The 18,499-nt window shown below is 37.4% G+C and overlaps 1 protein-coding gene, 2 long non-coding RNA genes and 1 other non-coding gene across 5 annotated transcripts; 3 read left to right on the plus strand and 1 right to left on the minus strand.

Annotated features, from left to right (window-relative positions):
• Positions 1 to 7,975: 7,975 nt before the first annotated feature.
• Positions 7,976 to 11,609, plus strand: LOC145217908 (uromodulin-like). The gene is made up of 6 exons (XM_080085291.1): positions 7,976 to 8,121; positions 8,938 to 9,109; positions 9,304 to 9,374; positions 9,707 to 9,896; positions 10,721 to 10,832; positions 11,455 to 11,609. The coding sequence occupies exons 1-6, from the start codon at positions 7,976 to 7,978 to the stop codon at positions 11,607 to 11,609; spliced, it is 846 nt and encodes a 281-aa protein (XP_079941417.1).
• Trnas-gga (transfer RNA serine (anticodon GGA)) lies at positions 10,123 to 10,195 on the minus strand. Its single transcript has one exon. It is a non-coding gene; the product is annotated as a tRNA-Ser (tRNA).
• Positions 11,610 to 14,316: 2,707 nt separating the features above from the next.
• Positions 14,317 to 15,290, plus strand: LOC145217919 (uncharacterized). Of its 2 annotated transcripts, none has more exons than XR_013857519.1 (3): positions 14,317 to 14,532; positions 14,716 to 14,902; positions 15,056 to 15,290. It is a non-coding gene; the product is annotated as an uncharacterized LOC145217919 (long non-coding RNA). The 2 variants fall into 2 exon arrangements; XR_013857518.1 differs by having other exon boundaries at positions 15,070 to 15,289.
• A 474-nt stretch (positions 15,291 to 15,764) lies between these two features.
• LOC145217923 (uncharacterized) lies at positions 15,765 to 16,623 on the plus strand. The gene is made up of 2 exons (XR_013857523.1): positions 15,765 to 15,942; positions 16,242 to 16,623. It is a non-coding gene; the product is annotated as an uncharacterized LOC145217923 (long non-coding RNA).
• Positions 16,624 to 18,499: the final 1,876 nt, after the last annotated feature.

The following is an 18,499-nucleotide window of genomic DNA, read 5'->3' on the forward strand; positions in this document are numbered from 1 at the left end:
TCTCTACCACTGAAATACAGTGTTAGCAAAGTCACGTGATCCAACATAGCAAACTGATTGGTCGAGCTGTGGTATATAACATTCACCTAATGCGGCATGAAGAGCGTTTGCGTGGTTGTGCTGTGCATCAGTGCTTTGCACGTGGCGCATCATTACAAAATATATGATTTGATCAGAAATTAATAAATACGAAAAACAAGTGAAGAACACTTTAAATGACTGAATGGAATCACATACCAAGCTTATGGTATCAGGTTTTCATTTCGCCTCTCAGTTGAAAGGCGTCAACACATTAAGGTTTTGAACAAAGAAACGGTCGTAATAATTCTTAACCCAATATTGAACCGAGCAGTTCGCTGGCAGGTTTGTTATGAGTAAAAGGTCTTCTTCCGCCCATCGTTCTCCCGCTTGCATGCGAACAGCTGTTCATCCGCAGGCATTGGAAAATACACAGCAAGCGCACACATGCGAACCCGATGCAATGATACGCCGAAAACGCATGAGCATGTCACTAGAATTTATGACGTCTCGGGCTCGGCTGTTGTGTGAAGCAATGACACGGTTGGCTAAATAGAAGCAGAAACCACTCTTAGTCCAAATGCGTCAACATATTAAGGTTTCCAACAAACAAACGGTCGTAACACATCTTAACCCTGTATTAAACCTAGCAGTTTCAAGTGTTTTGTTAAACTTTTTTTTAAAATTTTACCCTTTCACTTAAGTGTGGCAATCAAATTAGTAAAACATCATGTTTACTAGTGTTAAAAGATACAGGCACGGCCAAGTATTAACATGAGTTGAATAGCTACTTACAAAAACTATGGGTGGCAGATCTACGTCAACAGGTATTAGACATCGCTATCGTTAATCATGCGTGACAAGGCTTTTTATATGAGCTGAATGACGTGTTATTTCCTGCAAGGTTTTGAAGGCTTATTTTTTATTTGATAAATATATACCATTCGCTCTATGTAACTTCGAGTTATAATTTCATGAGTAAATTTTGCAGGAACAAGTTTAGTTGTGTTTTGGATATTATGCCATGTTGTGTTATTCAGGCTGAGTGGTGGCATTTTACTTTTATTCGTTTCCAAATCTCTCAGGCGGTACAGGAAACAACCAACATCGTATTGCTGTGTCTCTACTGCCTCCCGCTGGTGGTCTAAACTCACGACTTGCATAATAAACGTTTGCCAACCACAAACATGGAGCAAATCAGCCTTTATAGTTAAGTTAAGTTGAGTTAATTTTGCACCGTGAATAAATTGTACAAACACAATGGCCATTACATATTCGCCGAGTCGGTATGGTTTGTTTTAAAGCTGTGTGCGGGTTTCTGATTTGAAAAAGTTGGTACAATTGCCAACAATAAAGTATGGTTAGCCATTTGCCACAAATGCATGTCGTGGTTTTTGTGTTGAATTTTGTAATTAAGTGCATTTAAAATGTATTTTCAAAAACAAAGAGGACAACATGCTATAAAAACATATAAGTTAGATAAACGTGCCACCAATCTATCCAAGAATATCAATCTTGTGAAAATTCAAACAATCCTGTATGATTACTGAGATGCCAAATGGTCTTTACTATTATTTAATTTGAATTCATACAAAAGCTCTTTCGAATCTAAAATAGGTAACAATGATTTATGTGGTGATTTATGGTTATCGACAGTTGCTGTGAGCTTAAAAAGACGTCGAGTAAACTATTTATTACACTTAGGTACGCACCGAAAATCGCAGTGCAAACGGAAGGGGGTGCAAGGTAAGGTAAGGCACCACTAAGTACAGTGTAAACGGACCTTAATGTTGGGTGAAAGTGAATAAATGTATCAGTAAAAAAATATTGCTGATCACAGTACAAGTGAGTTGCTGTTAAGGAACAAAATTTATACTGATTTTAATACAAGTTGACGAATTAAATTGCTATACTATCTAACAAAGTTGCTAGGCGTGTCCTATACGTCAAGCACACCATGTTTGTGAAATTGTGCCAGGGCGCAAAGTTATATTGTGGTCTGATTCTTTTATTATTACTAGGATTTCAATTTGACTTCACAGGACTTTATGACATCGTGTATTGAGTCCGACTCATAAAGAGTCATTCGTTTTAAAATTTACGACAGTTTCCAATCACAAAAGAACGTTTAATACAAATATTTTTGTCTTTTACAAAAAGCCACCTTTGTCTTAGGGACCTTTAGGTTTGCATTGCATTATTCTTTTGCCGAAGACGAAAACTTTCTTCTTTAAACTTGAGTAAAACTGTACAAGAAGAATCTGGAACATTTGCGTTGCAATTTCAAAAACTTGCAAAAATTCCCGCCAAAACAGGTAATCTCCCTTCTACAGAAATAATTTAGTCTCTAAGACAATTTAGTCTCTAAGATCATCCAGTGGGTAGTGTAACTGCTACGCAATGGTAAGTTTGGTAGTTCAAATTTCAGAATAAAATGTAAACAGTGCTAGAAGTGAACGTAACCGTTTTGCTTTTTAACTTTTTGTTAAATTTTTTTTTTTTGCGGTTTTGGATTTAATTATTATCATTCCATCACGAGTGCATAAGTGCCTACCCTAACTTTAAAGTAAATACAAAAATGATTTGCAAAAGGCAAAATCAATGTTTTCTTTGAAAAAATCATACGTGATTGTAGATAGGACATAACCATAGGTATTATTTCGCAGAAGCCAGAAACACAGAATGTAACGGTTGCGTAATACACCGGCAAGGTGCTGCCGAGCGCGCAACGATTTCCTCGCACACATTGCGTATTGTTATATGACCCTGTGTTAGTAGCTGCGTTCTGTTAACATTTTACCCGATGCATTATAATATGCATCAAATAATAGTGCTGACTGATGTTTCAATTAAACACCTAAAATTGCCAAATTTACCGAAGCTAAAATGTGTTATTACTGACCTTCAAGGTGGACAATAAACAACACTCCGTTTATCCGACTCTAATAAACAAACTATCGCTGGCTAAACAAACCTAAAAGACGCAAAGCTAATTTTTTTTTAGTAAAGTAAATTTCAACGGTTAATTCAAAGCCGGACTCGACCATCGAGCCCGAGTTTGCTCTTTTCAAGCTTACATAATTTCCCACCGAAAACATTAAATTTCCCACAAGTGGGAAATTTCCCACCGGTTAAGAACCACTGCAATAAGTGATGTGTACTGCGGTCATATGAAAACTCAAAATAAAAAACAGTCCATTTTGGTTGTGTTTTAACTAATTGGAATAACGCATTCGTCTCAAAATGCACGTAAAATATAAATTATCCATCCCATCCTAGAAAAACGCGAAAAACATCAAGGAAAAAAATGACTCGAAAGACTTTTACACGCAATAAAAACAGGCAACTCGAGGGCTGACTCTGCATGCCTCCAATGGTTAAATCACATTTGTAGAGACTTTACAGCGCTTTTTTGCATTTTTGACAATTTTTTTTCGGTAAAACGTCCGTGCAAAAAAGGAAAACGCAATAGGGTGTCACAATTAAACAAATCAAACATCCAACACCAAGCTTTTCCATTAAAACACCAAGCTTCCATAAAATTAAAATTGGCATAGGCCATACGCAACGCAATTTGAAACAACAGCCGCGGGTCACATGACATTCCACCGCGGGCCGCAGTTTGGACACCCCTGTTGCATTAAAAGGCGTAGGCTACAAACAACTAGCCTGCGGTAAGATTTAAACAGAGTTTTTTCGGGACTCGCACTCCATCAACTGAGCCTTCCAGCAATGAGCAGGTCGACAACTGAATCACAAGCACCGTTGCCTGCCTCGTATGCTGCACATGTCAGCTTAGTAGTGAGGGATCGCCAGATTGACCGGCATCAGTTCAAATGAACATAAATTTTTGATGCAAATGATAAGACTGCTTATAAATAGACTTTGACGTAATTTAATTTCGTATTTTTTGAATATTATGATTGCTTTCATTTGGTGTTTCTGCAATAACGGCTGACAGCACCCAATGTTTTTTCAACTAGGAAATTTAAAAAAGGTAAAAAATAATATCATAATGAAAAAAGGAAAACCGTGTAATGGAGAGCAGCACAAATATAACCGTTGTAACACTACCCAAGGGCAACCAGAACTGCTCGCAGGGGGTAACAATACCCGTAGTTCGACAATTTGGTGGGTAGCTTCGTTGATAGAGCGACAGCCCAAGATTGACAACCTATACGGGATATGAAAGACGATGCATTTTTATGGAAATGCTCGGACCGACTGTAATGACACATTATTGGTATAGGTTTTCAAACTTTTTCATTATTTTTTTCAAAACGGTCTCTTTGCCATTATATCGAGGACTCGTGGACCATAAGCTTGAATGTGTATTTTAGCAATACGAAAGTTGATTTGCAGAATTTTAGCTTATTATGCAAAATTACGCATAACAATGATGCAAAGACGGTTTGTGACATCACAGACAAAACAGAAGACATTACGATAGTGCGTGAACAATTGCATTTTGACAGATGTCATGCAATAAAGGCTATTGTTTATTAATGGAGACAGCGGACCTCTAGTTCTACTTTAATTTAAACCTATTCAGTGGCACAAACTAACGCCAAACAAGATTATAGAGGCACGTCAACCTATTTGCGGACCCCGCAAAGTTGCTTCACGGACCCCTAAAGGTCCGCGGACCCCAGTTTGGGAACCGCTGTGGTATAGGATCATTTGTAATTGTTTCTTGATTGCTTGTATGCACAAATGCTTCTGGGCTGGCTCAGCAATAAATACATGTTTATTTGACCTGGATATTTGTCTTTATTTTGCATTTCAGCCACGCCGTGCGGGGAAGATGTAACTGGCACGACGTACAATTTGCAATCCCCTAACTTTCCGAGCAATTATCCGCCGTGGTCAGCTTGTGTTTGGAGATTTCAGCTTTACTCGGAAACTTCGTTGAAATTGCAATTTTCGGCGTTCGACACAGAAAGCAATGTCGATTTTCTCTATGTAAGACGGTAGTTATTTTTAATCACAAAAATTTGAATTGACCTTATCGAAAGCAATATGTTTGCAACCACATTTTCTTGCACAGTAAACACTCCAACCGTTTTGCGTTTGATTTTATGCCCATGTACACAGTGGTGGGAGTCAATTTTTTTTGTTAGCCGGTTCTATCGCAAAAGTCATATTTTTCAGCCGGTTCTGTTACAAAAAGTCCATTGACAGTAACCAGTAACGCTAACCGGTTCGCTTAACTCATAAAATTCCGTGAGACGGTTCTATAGAACCGGTGTGAACCGGCTGAATCCCACTACTGCATGTACAGTACAGCAATTTTTCTGACATAGTATTTAGTTTAAGGACGATGAAGGAAAGACAGATCAATTAACTGGGCTGATTGGAGTAGAATTTTCATATACAGTTAATACCACAACTTTCACTGCTATGTTTGTTAGCAACATGGGGAAATAGCGAAGTGGTTTTAATGCAACAGTAAATCTCCCAGGTGGGCAATTTTTTTTATTTTTTGCCGGTTTTGAGCTTATGATCCTCCCAAAGACGAGTAAGAAAAATAAAAACTTAGAAATACCCTGAAATTATGCCAAACATTATTAAGTAACATTTTAAATTGCAATAGAACCAGCTAGTTTGGTTCCTTTAAGCGAAAAAATGTGATTTGATTATTCATGTAGCTTACACAAGCCCATACATATCTACCTGATCATAGGTTGCAAGTAAAAAGCTTACATTAAAAACAAAATGCGCAAGATGGTAATTTTATTTCTGTGTGATAGCTGCAGCAATTGTATTAATTAATTTCATAAAAATACCGGCTTTTTTTAAGCACTCGTACAGTGAATAACCACAATTTTTTTAGAACCGCCACCCCTGGAATGCAGAGAGAAAAGTTTGACTATAAGGTGAACAATTAATCAGATATTTAGGTTCAAAAAAGTAGTATGGAAAAACAATACAATTGTAGATTATTATGCTTTGCCAAAAATGTAACCTATAGGAAAGCAAATATGCAATGATACAAACAGGCAATAACTAGCCCTGCCACTAAACCATTCGGGGGTGGTCAACCCGCAGTGTTTTCGCGGCTTTTCACTTCGAATTAGCGGTCCTTAACCTTTCTTAAATTAGTACCCTTTGAGCTGTCATACGTACCACTTGTTTACAATTACTGACACCAAAGTATGTATAAAACACAAGTAGTCCAATCCATTCTTACGCGATAGAGCCTCGTGGACGCCACTTTTGTCCAAAATAACACAGCAGGTATAGCGAAAAACACATAAATTCTCTGTTTTTTTTACAAACTGGTGCGCTTTAACTCTAATTTGATAGGCTATGTCGAATAACAAATTTTTATGGGTTCTAATATCTGAGCGTGATAATCTGAGCGAGAATGCAAAATATTTAAAGTTTACATGAAAAATAAGCGGCCTTATTTACATGAAAAAAGCAATTTAGCTTTTAATATTACGTTGAAGTGTTAGAACCCGAAATTTTTATTCAATTTGGCAAATCAAATTCGCGTTAAAGCCCCCCAGTTTGTAAAAATCAGACAATTTATGTGTCATTTTCCTACACCCGCTGTATTATTTTGGACAAACAGTGGCATATATATGTATACCATCTAATTGCGCCTGAAAAACCCATAATAATATCTAATTTAGTGTATAGATCTGGCTTCTAGCAGAACAATCTGCATGACTATATTTTGTGACGCTTAGGACGCCTGCTTTTTCTCATTGTTTGCACACAATAGGCATACAAAAAGTCTTTAAGAAATAAGGCTATAACAAAATATTTTTGGTGCTGTTTCAAAATACAATTAATTAGCAAAAGAGTTCTTTCAACCTCACGGCCGCCAGTATACATGTTCACGGCCGCACAAAATCGTCTCTGCCGCCGCATGTGGCCGTACGGTCGCAGGTTGTGCACCCCTGTCCCCAACCAAAGTAAGCTTGCGTATTGCATACCGCGTATTATTAGTGGCACCATAAAATAAACAACCTGGAAAGCTGTTTTAATTTACAAACAGTATCAAACACTAAACAACATTCTGATACATGTTGAAACGCCACCATGTACCCTCTAATACAGTGGTTCCCAAACTATGGTACGCGTACCACTAGTGGTACGCGAAGGTCTCCAAGGTGGTACGCGAGCAACTTATTCAGTTCACACCAAACGATCGTAAATGATCTCCTAGTGATTATCGTAACTATTTTAATTTACACAAGTTACGTAGAGCGTGAAATTTCATACTATATTCCCAACTAAATTCTAATTCCTTGGTGTATTGATTGACGCATCGAACTGTAAAGCAGGGTTTCTTTGTGACGAAATAGGTGTTTTATGACGTTATGAATCTGTTATTACGACGTAATAAATCCTTAAAGTCAGATATTGTAATAAGCTACTAGTTGTGTTGACAGTGGCACCGTAGCGAGGGCGGTAAAAGTTTGACTAATTTTTGTTTAATATTTACGAGCCTTTGGTTACTAAAGGCTAAAGTTACTAAGGTAAAGTTAGTTAGTAAAGTTTAGTAACATTTTTATTCATTAAACATTTTGCACATCATTTTTTATTTGTGAATTCTGGAATTTTCTGACAATTATTGTAGGTGGTACGAGAACGCTGCATGAACCCAAAAAATGGTACGCGAGTAGATAAAGTTTGGGAACCACTGCTCTAATATTTGCAGAGTAACAGCTGATGAGCAGATAACATTAGATTACGAACTCGGTGACACGCTTTACATCGCATTGGACAGGGAAACCCCCCTTTCTCTACTCAATGACAGCTGCAAGGTTACGGGGTCAGATCCGGTGTTCGTGTTTGACATTGACCAATGCGAAGGCCTGTATCAGGTAACCAAAAACATTTAATTTTTTTGTTGTCACGACATTTACACTTAATCTAATCTTATTTCAAACTTTCATTTTACCATAAGATTTTTAATAATTTTGACAAGCAGAATGAGAACGGAATGTTGTCGGTTTCTTTCCTGATCTGGAGATTCCTAGCTCCAACTTCTGCTGTGATCCAACGCGACGTTCAAAACAAGCTCAATGTGACTTGTCTATTTGACTCGGAACTACTTCTCTCGTCATCCAACGTCATACCACAAGCCGGGTAAGGAGAGAACGAAAACGTATCACAAACATGACATTCGTCATGCTAAGGTGCTCAGATGGACAAAATGTGAATCAAATTTTTCATCCAAGCATTAAACAAAAAATGTAAATATTTTCACCAACACAAACTTGTCTCTGCAGTGGGCAAACAGAACACCATTTCCGTCTATTCAACAAACAACTTATGGTTTGAAAAGCGCGAAAATAAGCAATTAAAAAACCTATCAACTCAAATTACTTTTATCGAAGACGTATGGTTATAACCAGACAAACAAATAAAGTTTATTTTCATCATGATTCATTTACCCTCGATTTTAGCTGCATATCGCCGTGTAACTATTCTTTTAAAAAAATCATAGTACACCACGCCTACTGAAGGCGTAATGCCGATCAGTCAGTCATCAAGCATTCCCACATGGCAAGGCTCAAGAAAACAATCTAGCCTCTCGTGTTATTCAAACCCACAAAAGGAGCTTTTCCCGGACTCGCGCTATACAAACTGAACTACACAGGCTGTGGAGAGCACATATTGCAGTGGGATTTGAACGCAGAAGTCTGTATACCTCATTTGGTAAAGCGCGACTCAGGCAAAGGTTTCTGTCGAATCGAATCCCATTGCAGGGCCTTGTCATTTTGAATTCCTAGTGACGGCTGATTTGGTATGACGCCTTGAATAGGCCTGGCATACTGCGATTTGGTCCTGGTCTGCATGAACGCTTCAGAGGTGATTCAATGGATGCATCTGTTAAAAAATAAAGATATTAAACAAACAAAATTCAATCCATTCACTTGTGAAATATGTCATATTTGGCAGATCCGTTGAAATTTCAGCTGAGAATACAGGAAACTTAGATGTAGCTCTAAACCTTTTCACCAACGAACATTTCAACGAAAGCTTGCCCGGGGAAGTCACTGTGCCCAACTACATTTTTGCTGAAGTTAAACTGGATGATGTTTCTCCAAGCAACGATGACTTCATTGTCCAGGTGAGTTGAAAAGCACGCATTGCCTTTGGCACAAATAACCATTGCTCCTAGAAAAATTATTAAATAAGCGTTTTATCCAATTTTGAACCAGGTGTCCCAAAAATACTTTTTCAGCAAGCTGGACTGTCTAATTTGATTGCTGTGGAGCTTTTAGATATTTCCACTTGAATTGTAATCAAAATACTTTTGTTCAGCTTGAAGAATGTTGGGCGACACGCGTTGAAAACTCCAGTGGTTTGCCGAGATACCAGATTGTACAGAGTGGGTAAGCTTTACTTGCATGGTTTATTCTGTTCTTTTTTGTTTTTTTCACGGGGTTCGAACCCAGGACACTCCCGGGGACGAATTCCCGATTTTTGTCTGTTTATGGGTCAGGCGCGCCGGACCATTAGGCCAAGTTCCTGCTCTGTTATTTTTTTTATTTTTTTATTTTTTATTTATTTATTTTTTATTATTATTTTTATTTTTATTTTTTTTCACGGGGTTCGAACCCAGGACTCTCCCGGGGACGAATCCCGATCAGGTTTTTTATGTCTGTATATGGGTCAGGCGCGCCAGACCGTTCGGCCAAGCTTAACTTTCTGTCAATATTATTAGATGTGTTGCGCCACCCAGTGGAAGTGAGACAGTCGACGCGAAAATGTTGATCCGAAATTACGAATCCAACTTTGCAACGTTCAAGCTGATGAGCTTTGTGTGGACAAACTTTACCGGCGCAGAACAATTTATCTACATCCACTGCGACGTGACTGTTTGTCAAAACTCAACTGGACAATGCCCTGGACAGGTAAGTTGGTTTATGCACATTAGGCTCTGATAAAAGAAAAATTTAACACCATACCTCACGACTGGTCGAGATTAGGCTAAGTTTGGATAGGTGGTGCAAAGAGCACAAATGTCTAATTGAAACGGCATGTCTCCAAAAGTAAATCATAGTACGCCAGGCCGCCATACCGAAACAGCCGGTCACCAAGCATTCACTATCATATGAAAAGGCGTAGGCAAAAAAGTCTAGCCTGCGGTGGGATTCGAAACCACGACAAAATCTTTCCGGGACTCGCGCTCTACCAACTGAGCTACGCAGGCTCAGTGGAGAATCCGCCGAAAGCCGTGATCGCTGGTCTGCATAGACGCCTCATGGCTGATCCCAATTATGAATTGATGTTCATCTTAAAATCTTAAAAAATACTGACGGTTATGGCAATTAGGATTAGGGTATTATCATTAAAATTCAACAAAACAAACTTTAAAGCTTAGTTTCCAATATAAAGGTTTCAAAATCTTACATCCAAACCCTACCCCTCTTTGGCCGCTAAATAAATAATTCAGCTCTTTGCGCCATCTATCAAAACATAGGTAAATGTGAGTCTGTTGTGAGGTATGGTGTTGGAAGATACCCAGAAAAAAGATTCTGCAGGGAGAATATAGTTAAGTTCTGTTTTTCATAAGTGTAGGTAAATAGTTCTCTTGATTATTTTAAGTTATTCACAAAATGTCGAATCGTTAGGGCAGGCTCAATGTGTTTTATTTCATTTTAAGTACAAATGTGGTTTTAAATCCCTGAAACAGTATTCATGTTAAAACCACGTATTAATGACGACTTATTCGCAGACATGTGGAGGTGTAGGACGACGATCTGTTGACAACAGTGGACGCAACCAACAAATCTCTGCAGGGCCAGTTAACATCGTACAACCTACTATGCATGAGCTTCTACTACAAGGTAACATCGTAATAAGTAAAACGCAAATGATACTGTGTATAACAATCCAGGACTCTTTGCACGCGTTAGACCGAATAAGCCGGTCACCAAACATTCCCATATCACAAGGAAAAAACTAATCTAGCTTCCTGTGAGATTTGAAACCTCGACAGGTGTCTTTCCGGGACCTGCCCTCTACCAACTGAGCTACAAAGACTTTATTCTGTCTTGAGCTAATCCGAATACCTGTGTTAAACTTGCGAAAAGAACATAAAATTTTATGAGAAAAAAGAAACAAAGTGTTTGATCAATTTTTTGCAGTTTAACGAGCCATGACATTTCACATGTCATATTTTTTGCCTAAAATAATCTTTTCCAGCAACTCCTTGTTCGTAGAAAATACTTGTAGCAAACATTTGACTGTCATTTCACCAAATTTGTTTTTTGTAATTGTTGAAAATAAGGACTCGAGTCAAAAACAAGGACATTTCTTAGAAATAAGGACAATATTTTTTTCGAAGACATTGCCCTTCAAAATAAGGACAAATCTTAGAAATAAGGACGGTATGGCAACCCTGGTTATAAATTTGCTCTCTCAAATATCTTTATATCATAGTAAAACTGTTTTTTTTTCTTCTTACAGACACTTTGGAAGAGAGAGATGAAGTAAATGAAGCAGCTTACAACATCTTCCAACTTGTGATGTTTGTTCTTCTCGCTTCTGTAATTATCGGAGCTGGTTACTTCGTATGGGGACAAATTGCTCTAAACCCAATAGCTAAACAAATTCGTATGTAGATGAAATTCCACGTAAATTCAACTTTTTATTGTGGATTTTTTCATTCAAATATGTGTAACGCGTAATTGTAGTCTTCAATAGTTTCTTTAAAAAAGTTCCTTGCAGTATTTTTGATCTAAAACAAATGTAGCAACCAAATTCAACTGTATTGACACTTCATGTTCGGACTTTGTAATATTTCCTGTCGCAGTTAATTAGGATGCAGATGCGACTTTGGGATCTGGTGTTTGCAAGCTTTTACCCTTTGTTTTGTGCTGTGCTGTGATTGGACGTGGCTTTGTATGGGAATTGTGCAAGAGTAAAAAGCAAGAGCACATGTGTACTATTTAACGCCTTTACTCGGGGTATATATAAAAACGCACTCGTTCATTTCGATTTGTCTATTTTTCTGTTTCGCATTCTCTCCAATAAACAAACGAACCGAAGTGCAAGACACCTGTGTGGAGTTTCCAGGACTCTGTCCTGACAAGCCCAGGAGCTTGGGAGGTTAAGGACGGTGGTATTGTAGTGACGCGGTCATAACCTTGACACTCATTAGCCACCATTAAATTAAACCGAACACTACAACATCACCGTGTTTGAAAAATGACATGGTACCGCATTTTAAAGTTCACGAATGCCTAAAATTGGGCACGAAGTAGAATGTACAAGTCAAAAATCTGGTCTGAAGCTGATGAGTATAATACTTGAATTAGGCCCCTGAAGTTACATTTTCAAAAGTAAATGTATATGGGCACAGAGTTGTAGACAGACCTAAAGTTGGAGCCCAAACTCAAAAGTACAAGCCCGATACCTGGCCCGAACCCGAATCGTTTTTGGGGAGCCAGATTAGGCCCGAAAGTTTGATTGACGGGCCTATACATTAAAGCCTCAGAAAAGACCAAGACAATTGGCCGTGAACAAGGCGGTTTAGGGCTGTTTGACATTAGGTCAGGTCCAGCAACTTGCTACTTAAATTTATTTAAATAAATACTGACACAGATTGTAAAGTCAGGCCCGATTCAAGGAAAATAACTTGCAAAGTTTGAAACAGTATATGCGTGTTTAATACATCACCAAACAAAGACAATTTTTGTTATCTTGATTGCATTGAAGTTTCTGTACAAACGATGGGTGTGAAAACGTAGCAATATTATTTAACACACACAAATAAAATTGTTTAACACGCGTACATGTGTGATAATATTTAATACATTGCTCTGCAAAGCCGTTGTATAGGAGCGACGTAACTGTATGGATCCGGTTTGCATCATCTGCATTGTGTTACGGGGCTTGCGATGAGCCAGGAATCTGGAAGTAGGTGGAAGTGTGTTCTGATTAGTGGTGGGATTTAGCAGGTTCGCACCGGTTCTATAGAACCGTCTCACGACATTTTATGAGATCAGCGAACCGGTTAGCATTACTGGTTACTGTCAATGGACTTTTTGTGACAGAACCGGCTGAAAAATATGACTTTTGTGATAGAACCGACAGAAAATTATGACTTTTGTTATCAAACAAACTGAAAAATATGACTTTTGTGATAGAACCGGCTGGCAAAAAATTTAAAATCCACCACTGGTTCTGATGTATATGAGAAAAGATAATCATATGAAGAGAACACATAAAGTATACAGATGAGAGGTAGCAATATAATATTGCTGAAACAATTTCGACAAAGTTTTAGCTAAACCTGACTCAACAAAATCAATGTTTGTTGTTATCATAAATTGAAACTGTCGTGACAATTTATTGCATTCTTTGTATTATTTCTTTACAGTTGTAGTTTGAAGTATACTGCAGTTTTCTTTGTTCCAAAACCGACAAAAATGACATGCCGATTGATAGAAATGTTTTTTTGGCTTATACTCAGACAAGCCAAAAACTCACTCCGTAAATTCCATCGCATCCTTCCGTGATGAACAATCCCGTATTCCATCGCAGTGATAATAGGGCGGGTTACAAGCACCGTTGTCGCATTCGAACTCTCAGGACAATAGTTTCCTGAATAATAACATTATCTGATGCTTTGTGAGAGAAAAGTATGAAATTTTTGTGAAGCCGACAATTTACGGTTAATAATAACAACCTGTGTGTTGTTACATGCAGCCTAATATCGACGCATCAAATGGAAATTGTTAGAATAACAATCCTTTTCCATTATTTCCGAAAGAAATTGATAAACGGATTGCGACTGACAACAACGCACCAGTACTAGTATTCAGTATTCATTCATTTTATTTCGTTTACGCGCAGTAAGTAATCAGTTACAGATGTACATTCAAATAGCAACGGCGCAAACAAAAATGGATCAGCTGGAGCCACTAGTGGCCATTACAAGTAGCTGACCCTATCTATTTAAACGGTTAAATATGATACTTTTAAACAAGGAATAAACAAGAAAAGAAGGCAATGAAGGACACAACAAAGTTTGAAAAGTAGTGATAAATTCTGCACATGAAAATCTCAACTCATTGCGGAGCGTTGTGAGCATAAAAGAAAACTCTCACGAGGCAAAGCGTCACAGCAGACTAGGTCACAGCAATTTCCTCGCAGCAATATTCGATTGATTACGTGCAAGGCGCGGTAATTAGTACAGGAATTTTGGGACCAATTAAGACAAAACACCCCGTGGAATGTAAACACAGGACCTCGTGGTGCTACTTTACATAATGTGCCAGTGAGCATACCTGTGGCTGTGGGTTTAGGAATATGTTACAATGAGGAAAAACCTTAAATTACGCTTGAATACTGTGAATCCGGTTTTGGTATCTGTAATCTTAATGGGTAGTTTGTTCCATACCTTGGCACATTTGTATCTAAGTGTATGTTGGCCGCGACTTGTGGAAACACGTGGGACAAAAAAGTGTTGTTTTAAAGCGCCTCTTGTTGCATGTTTATGTATGGACGATGTGTAGGTGAAGAAGTCATCAAAAACTGGCGGTAATTTTCTGTTTTTGAATTTAAATACAAACTTGGCAAGTTCCATGTCATGCATGTCGTTTATTTTTAAAATGTTAGCTTGCAGATATAATTTTGTACTTGAACACTGAAAAGGGCTGTTGGTAATAATTTTTATAATTCTGTTTTGCATAACTGCTATTTTTTGCATGGTTGTTTTGTTAGCAAAGCCCCAAGAGAGCAGCCCATACAGGAGGTGTGGATGTACCAGAGAAAAATACAAGTTTCGGAGTGTGCTTGATTGAATATAGTGTCTTAATTTGGACAGAACTCCAGCAGCTGAAGCAATCTTGCTTCTGATGTGTTGGATGTGCTGGGCCCATGACAATTTTTCATCAAAAATCACACCCAGGTATTTAAGTGATTCTGTTTTCTGCAGCTCCACCCCGTTCATTGCGATTTGTGGCTTGGAACATGTGGTTTGGTTTGAAAAGATCATGTATTTGGTTTTGTTATAATTAAGGGATAGATAATTTGCTCTCATCCACCAGTCCACTTTTGTTAGCTCCTTATTGACAGATAACTGCAATGATGGCACATTATGGGAAGACATCCAGAGGCATGTATCGTCAGCAAATAGCCGAGTTTCGAATTTGGATGCAGCCGGGAGGTCATTTATGTAAATCAAAAAAGGAGAGGGCCTAGCCCTGACCCCTGCGGGATTCCACATGTCACATCACAATAGTCTGATGACTTTTCTGAAAAAAATGTGCTTTGTTTTCTGTTTGTCAAGTAACTTTCAAAAAATTTGTTTATGTGACCACGAAATCCGTAATGTTCAAGTTTCTTTATGAGTATTTGGTGGTTAACAGTGTCGAAAGCTTTAGCCAAATCAAGAAAAATTGCACAAGTAGTAAGTTTTTTGTCATGAATTTCAGCAATGGTTAAGTTTGTGGAGTGTGATGTTCTAAATCCATTTTGAAATTTTGTCAATATTTGGTATTTTTCCAGATATTTTACCATGCGTTTGTATACAAGTTTTTCAAATATTTTTGAAAACGTTGGAAGTAAAGATATTGGGCGATAATTGCCTAAGTGTTGAGTGCAACCTCCTTTGTAAATGGGAATGACTTTGGCAAGCTTTAAACAATCTGGAAATGAACCAGCCTGGACTGCTTCATTGAAAAAATTGCACAATATTGGTGCTAGGGATGGAGCTGCGAGCTTGATAAGACGAATTGGGATGTCATATGGTCCTGTGGCTTTTTTACTGTCAAGTGCATTGATGACATTATAAACTTCTGTTGTGTCTATGTCATAAAATCGGAAGGAATTTGATATGGGATGTTGCAAATATGACTCAGGCAGAATTGTTGTATTTGGAATTTGCGAGGCCATATCCTTACCTATGTTGGAGAAGTGTTTGTTGAAGGCATGTGCAATTTGTTTTGGGTTAGTCAGTGTGCTATTTTGATATGTTATTTGAGATGTCTGCATGTGTGTAGCATTTTTGTGTGATATTATTGAGTTGATTATTTGCCATGTCTTCTTTGTGTTGTTACTGTTTTCATTGAATAAGTTTTTGTAATAGTTTTGTTTTGCAGTTATAATAATATTTTTTAGTTTTTTGGTATACTGTTTGTATTTATCACTCACTTTATCACTTGCAATGCATTGTTTGTAGAATTTATTTTTCTTTTTGATGGATATTAATATTCCTTTGCTTAACCATGGTTTTATTTGCTTTGTAGATTTTTTAAAAGATTTGATGAAGGGGGCATGGTGGTTAACTACCAACTGGAATTTAGATATAAAATTTTCAAACTTTTTGTGTATGGATTGATTCATATCAATGCTATCTACAATACTGTACACATCATACACATAATTATCAGTGTCTACGTGTCTGTAATCCCTATTGAGCTTTGGATACTTCAGTTGAATTGGACTGGACTTTTTTATTATGGCAAATACTGGTAAATGATCAGATATATCAAACATAATTAACCCAGGTGTGATTTTGTCATTTGTGTTGTTTGTGTAAATGTGATCAATTGCCGTCATTGTACTAGAGGGTGCAGTATGGGATGGATTTTTTATCAACATGTTTGCATTTAAACTGGTTAACATTGATTTGTAGTGTTGTATTGTAGGTGTGGTAGCCAGGCTGTTGATGTTAAAGTCCCCAAGTATATAGTATGTAACACTCTTTTTGTTTAGATTAAACAAGCAGTTTTCAAAGATTTTGGAGAATATGGGAATATCGGGTCCGGGATGTCTGTATATAACTCCAACAACTGCAGTTTTTTTTTGTGGTGTAGCTGCAACCTAATCCAAATGTTTTCACATCTGGGCATGTCGAAATGGTAATGTGTGGAAACTTGGTATTGCAGAGTGCTTTTTATATACATTCCAACACCTCCTGCATTGGTTGGTGAGTCAGTGTGTACAAAATTATATCCATTCAATGATATATTGCTTACAGTATTCAAGCACAATTTGGTTTCTGTTATTGCTATTATATGAGGTTCTGCATTAGTGGTATGCAGAAATTCTTCTAGTATGTGTAAGTTGTGCACTAGACTTCTAACATTGAAGTGAAGTAATGTCAAGTCATTAGTACTGGTGGTTTCAATTAATGCTTTGAACTCTTCTGTATCTAAATATTTTGAATCCCTAATATTACTCATGATTTTGTTGGGGTGTTTTGTTTTGGGGTGAATGGGTGTAATATACACAGGTTACATAATGGTGTAATACACAACGCAAAATTAACATGCAAAATTTGTTTAGGTGCATACAATACAAGACACAGCAGTGTGCAGCAAACATAAACAAATACATGCAATTGATAAGGATTACCAGATTGTATTCTACAACTCAGCTAATGTGGGAATGTGGTGCTTCCTCATATCTACTTCATTGTGAATGGCAATTGTGGGGGAAGTTTCATTTTTTTTGAGCAGAATAACTCCATTCCTGGTCCATATGAACTTCATTTTGACGTTTGAATTGAAGGCACTGGTGGAACATTTTTTGTTTGATTTTGTAAGACTCTCGTTAATGTATATTGGCGACTGGTGTGCATCTTTTTCGGAAACTCTTGCTTTAAACAGTTTGGAGCGATTATTGTAAATTTCATCCCTTATTTTGCGGCTTGTGAATTTCACTATTATTGGTGCACCATTTTTGTTTTGCTCTTTACTTTGCGAAGACCCAAGCCTATGAGAGATGCTTATGCATTCTTTATTCAAAGTTATGCCAATGCGTTTAACAACAGCAACAGCAATGTCATCGGTACATTCACTGCTGGTTTGTGGGATCCCTTTGATTTCTAAGCAATCCCGTCTGCCATATTGTTCCAGTGCATTGATTTCATTTTTGTTTGTTTCCACATTTTTCTTCATTAGCTTAATTTCTTCTTTCAAGTGTTGATTTTCTTTTTTTAAGGTTTTCATTTCTTCTTCTGTAGTGAGTAGTTTTTTTTCAATCAAATCGTATTTATTAGATAGAAATGTTTGACTATTTTTGATAGTTTGCAAGTCAGCCAAAACAGAATTTAATTTTGTAGTCATCTCATCCTTGTTGTGATTGACTTGTGTAAGCAGTAAATCCACCTTCGTTGATAAAGTACTGACAGAAGTACTTGTAGTTTTCTTCGGAGTTGTAGGTGACATTGTACAGATTTAAAACTATTATTCATAAATCAGTAATCAATTTTAAACAGCAGCCTAACAAACCTTATTCAAATAGAATATAGTACGCCCACAGGCGCCATCTATCGGATAAAAGTAAAAACGTAAGAATCTTACCATTGCAGACTGGCGTGCCATTTTGCTGCAAACTTCTATTGAAGACATAGTTCTATAATCATAAATGAGTTATAGTGCCTAAAAAAACACAACTGTTAGCTGACAGATATCAGTAATAAAGCTCTTTACACTAAACTTGATACTAGCAAAAAGTTCTCAAGAGAATACAACCACGTTTTGTCAAGGTTGAGGAACCA

This window comes from Phallusia mammillata, chromosome 3 (assembly GCF_965637545.1).
Source record: "Phallusia mammillata chromosome 3, kaPhaMamm4.hap1.1, whole genome shotgun sequence".
In the NCBI taxonomy this organism is placed as follows: Eukaryota; Metazoa; Chordata; class Ascidiacea; order Phlebobranchia; family Ascidiidae; genus Phallusia; species Phallusia mammillata.

Excerpts from the sequence above, each read along its gene's own strand:
- LOC145217908 (XM_080085291.1), top strand. The coding sequence starts at position 7,976 with ATGTTGTCGGTTTCTTTCCTGATCTGGAGATTCCTAGCTCCAACTTCT. Across the intron at positions 8,122-8,937 it reads AACGTCATACCACAAGCCGG|ATCCGTTGAAATTTCAGCTG; the intron begins GTAAGGAGAGAA and ends CATATTTGGCAG. Across the intron at positions 9,897-10,720 it reads CTGGACAATGCCCTGGACAG|ACATGTGGAGGTGTAGGACG; the intron begins GTAAGTTGGTTT and ends ACTTATTCGCAG.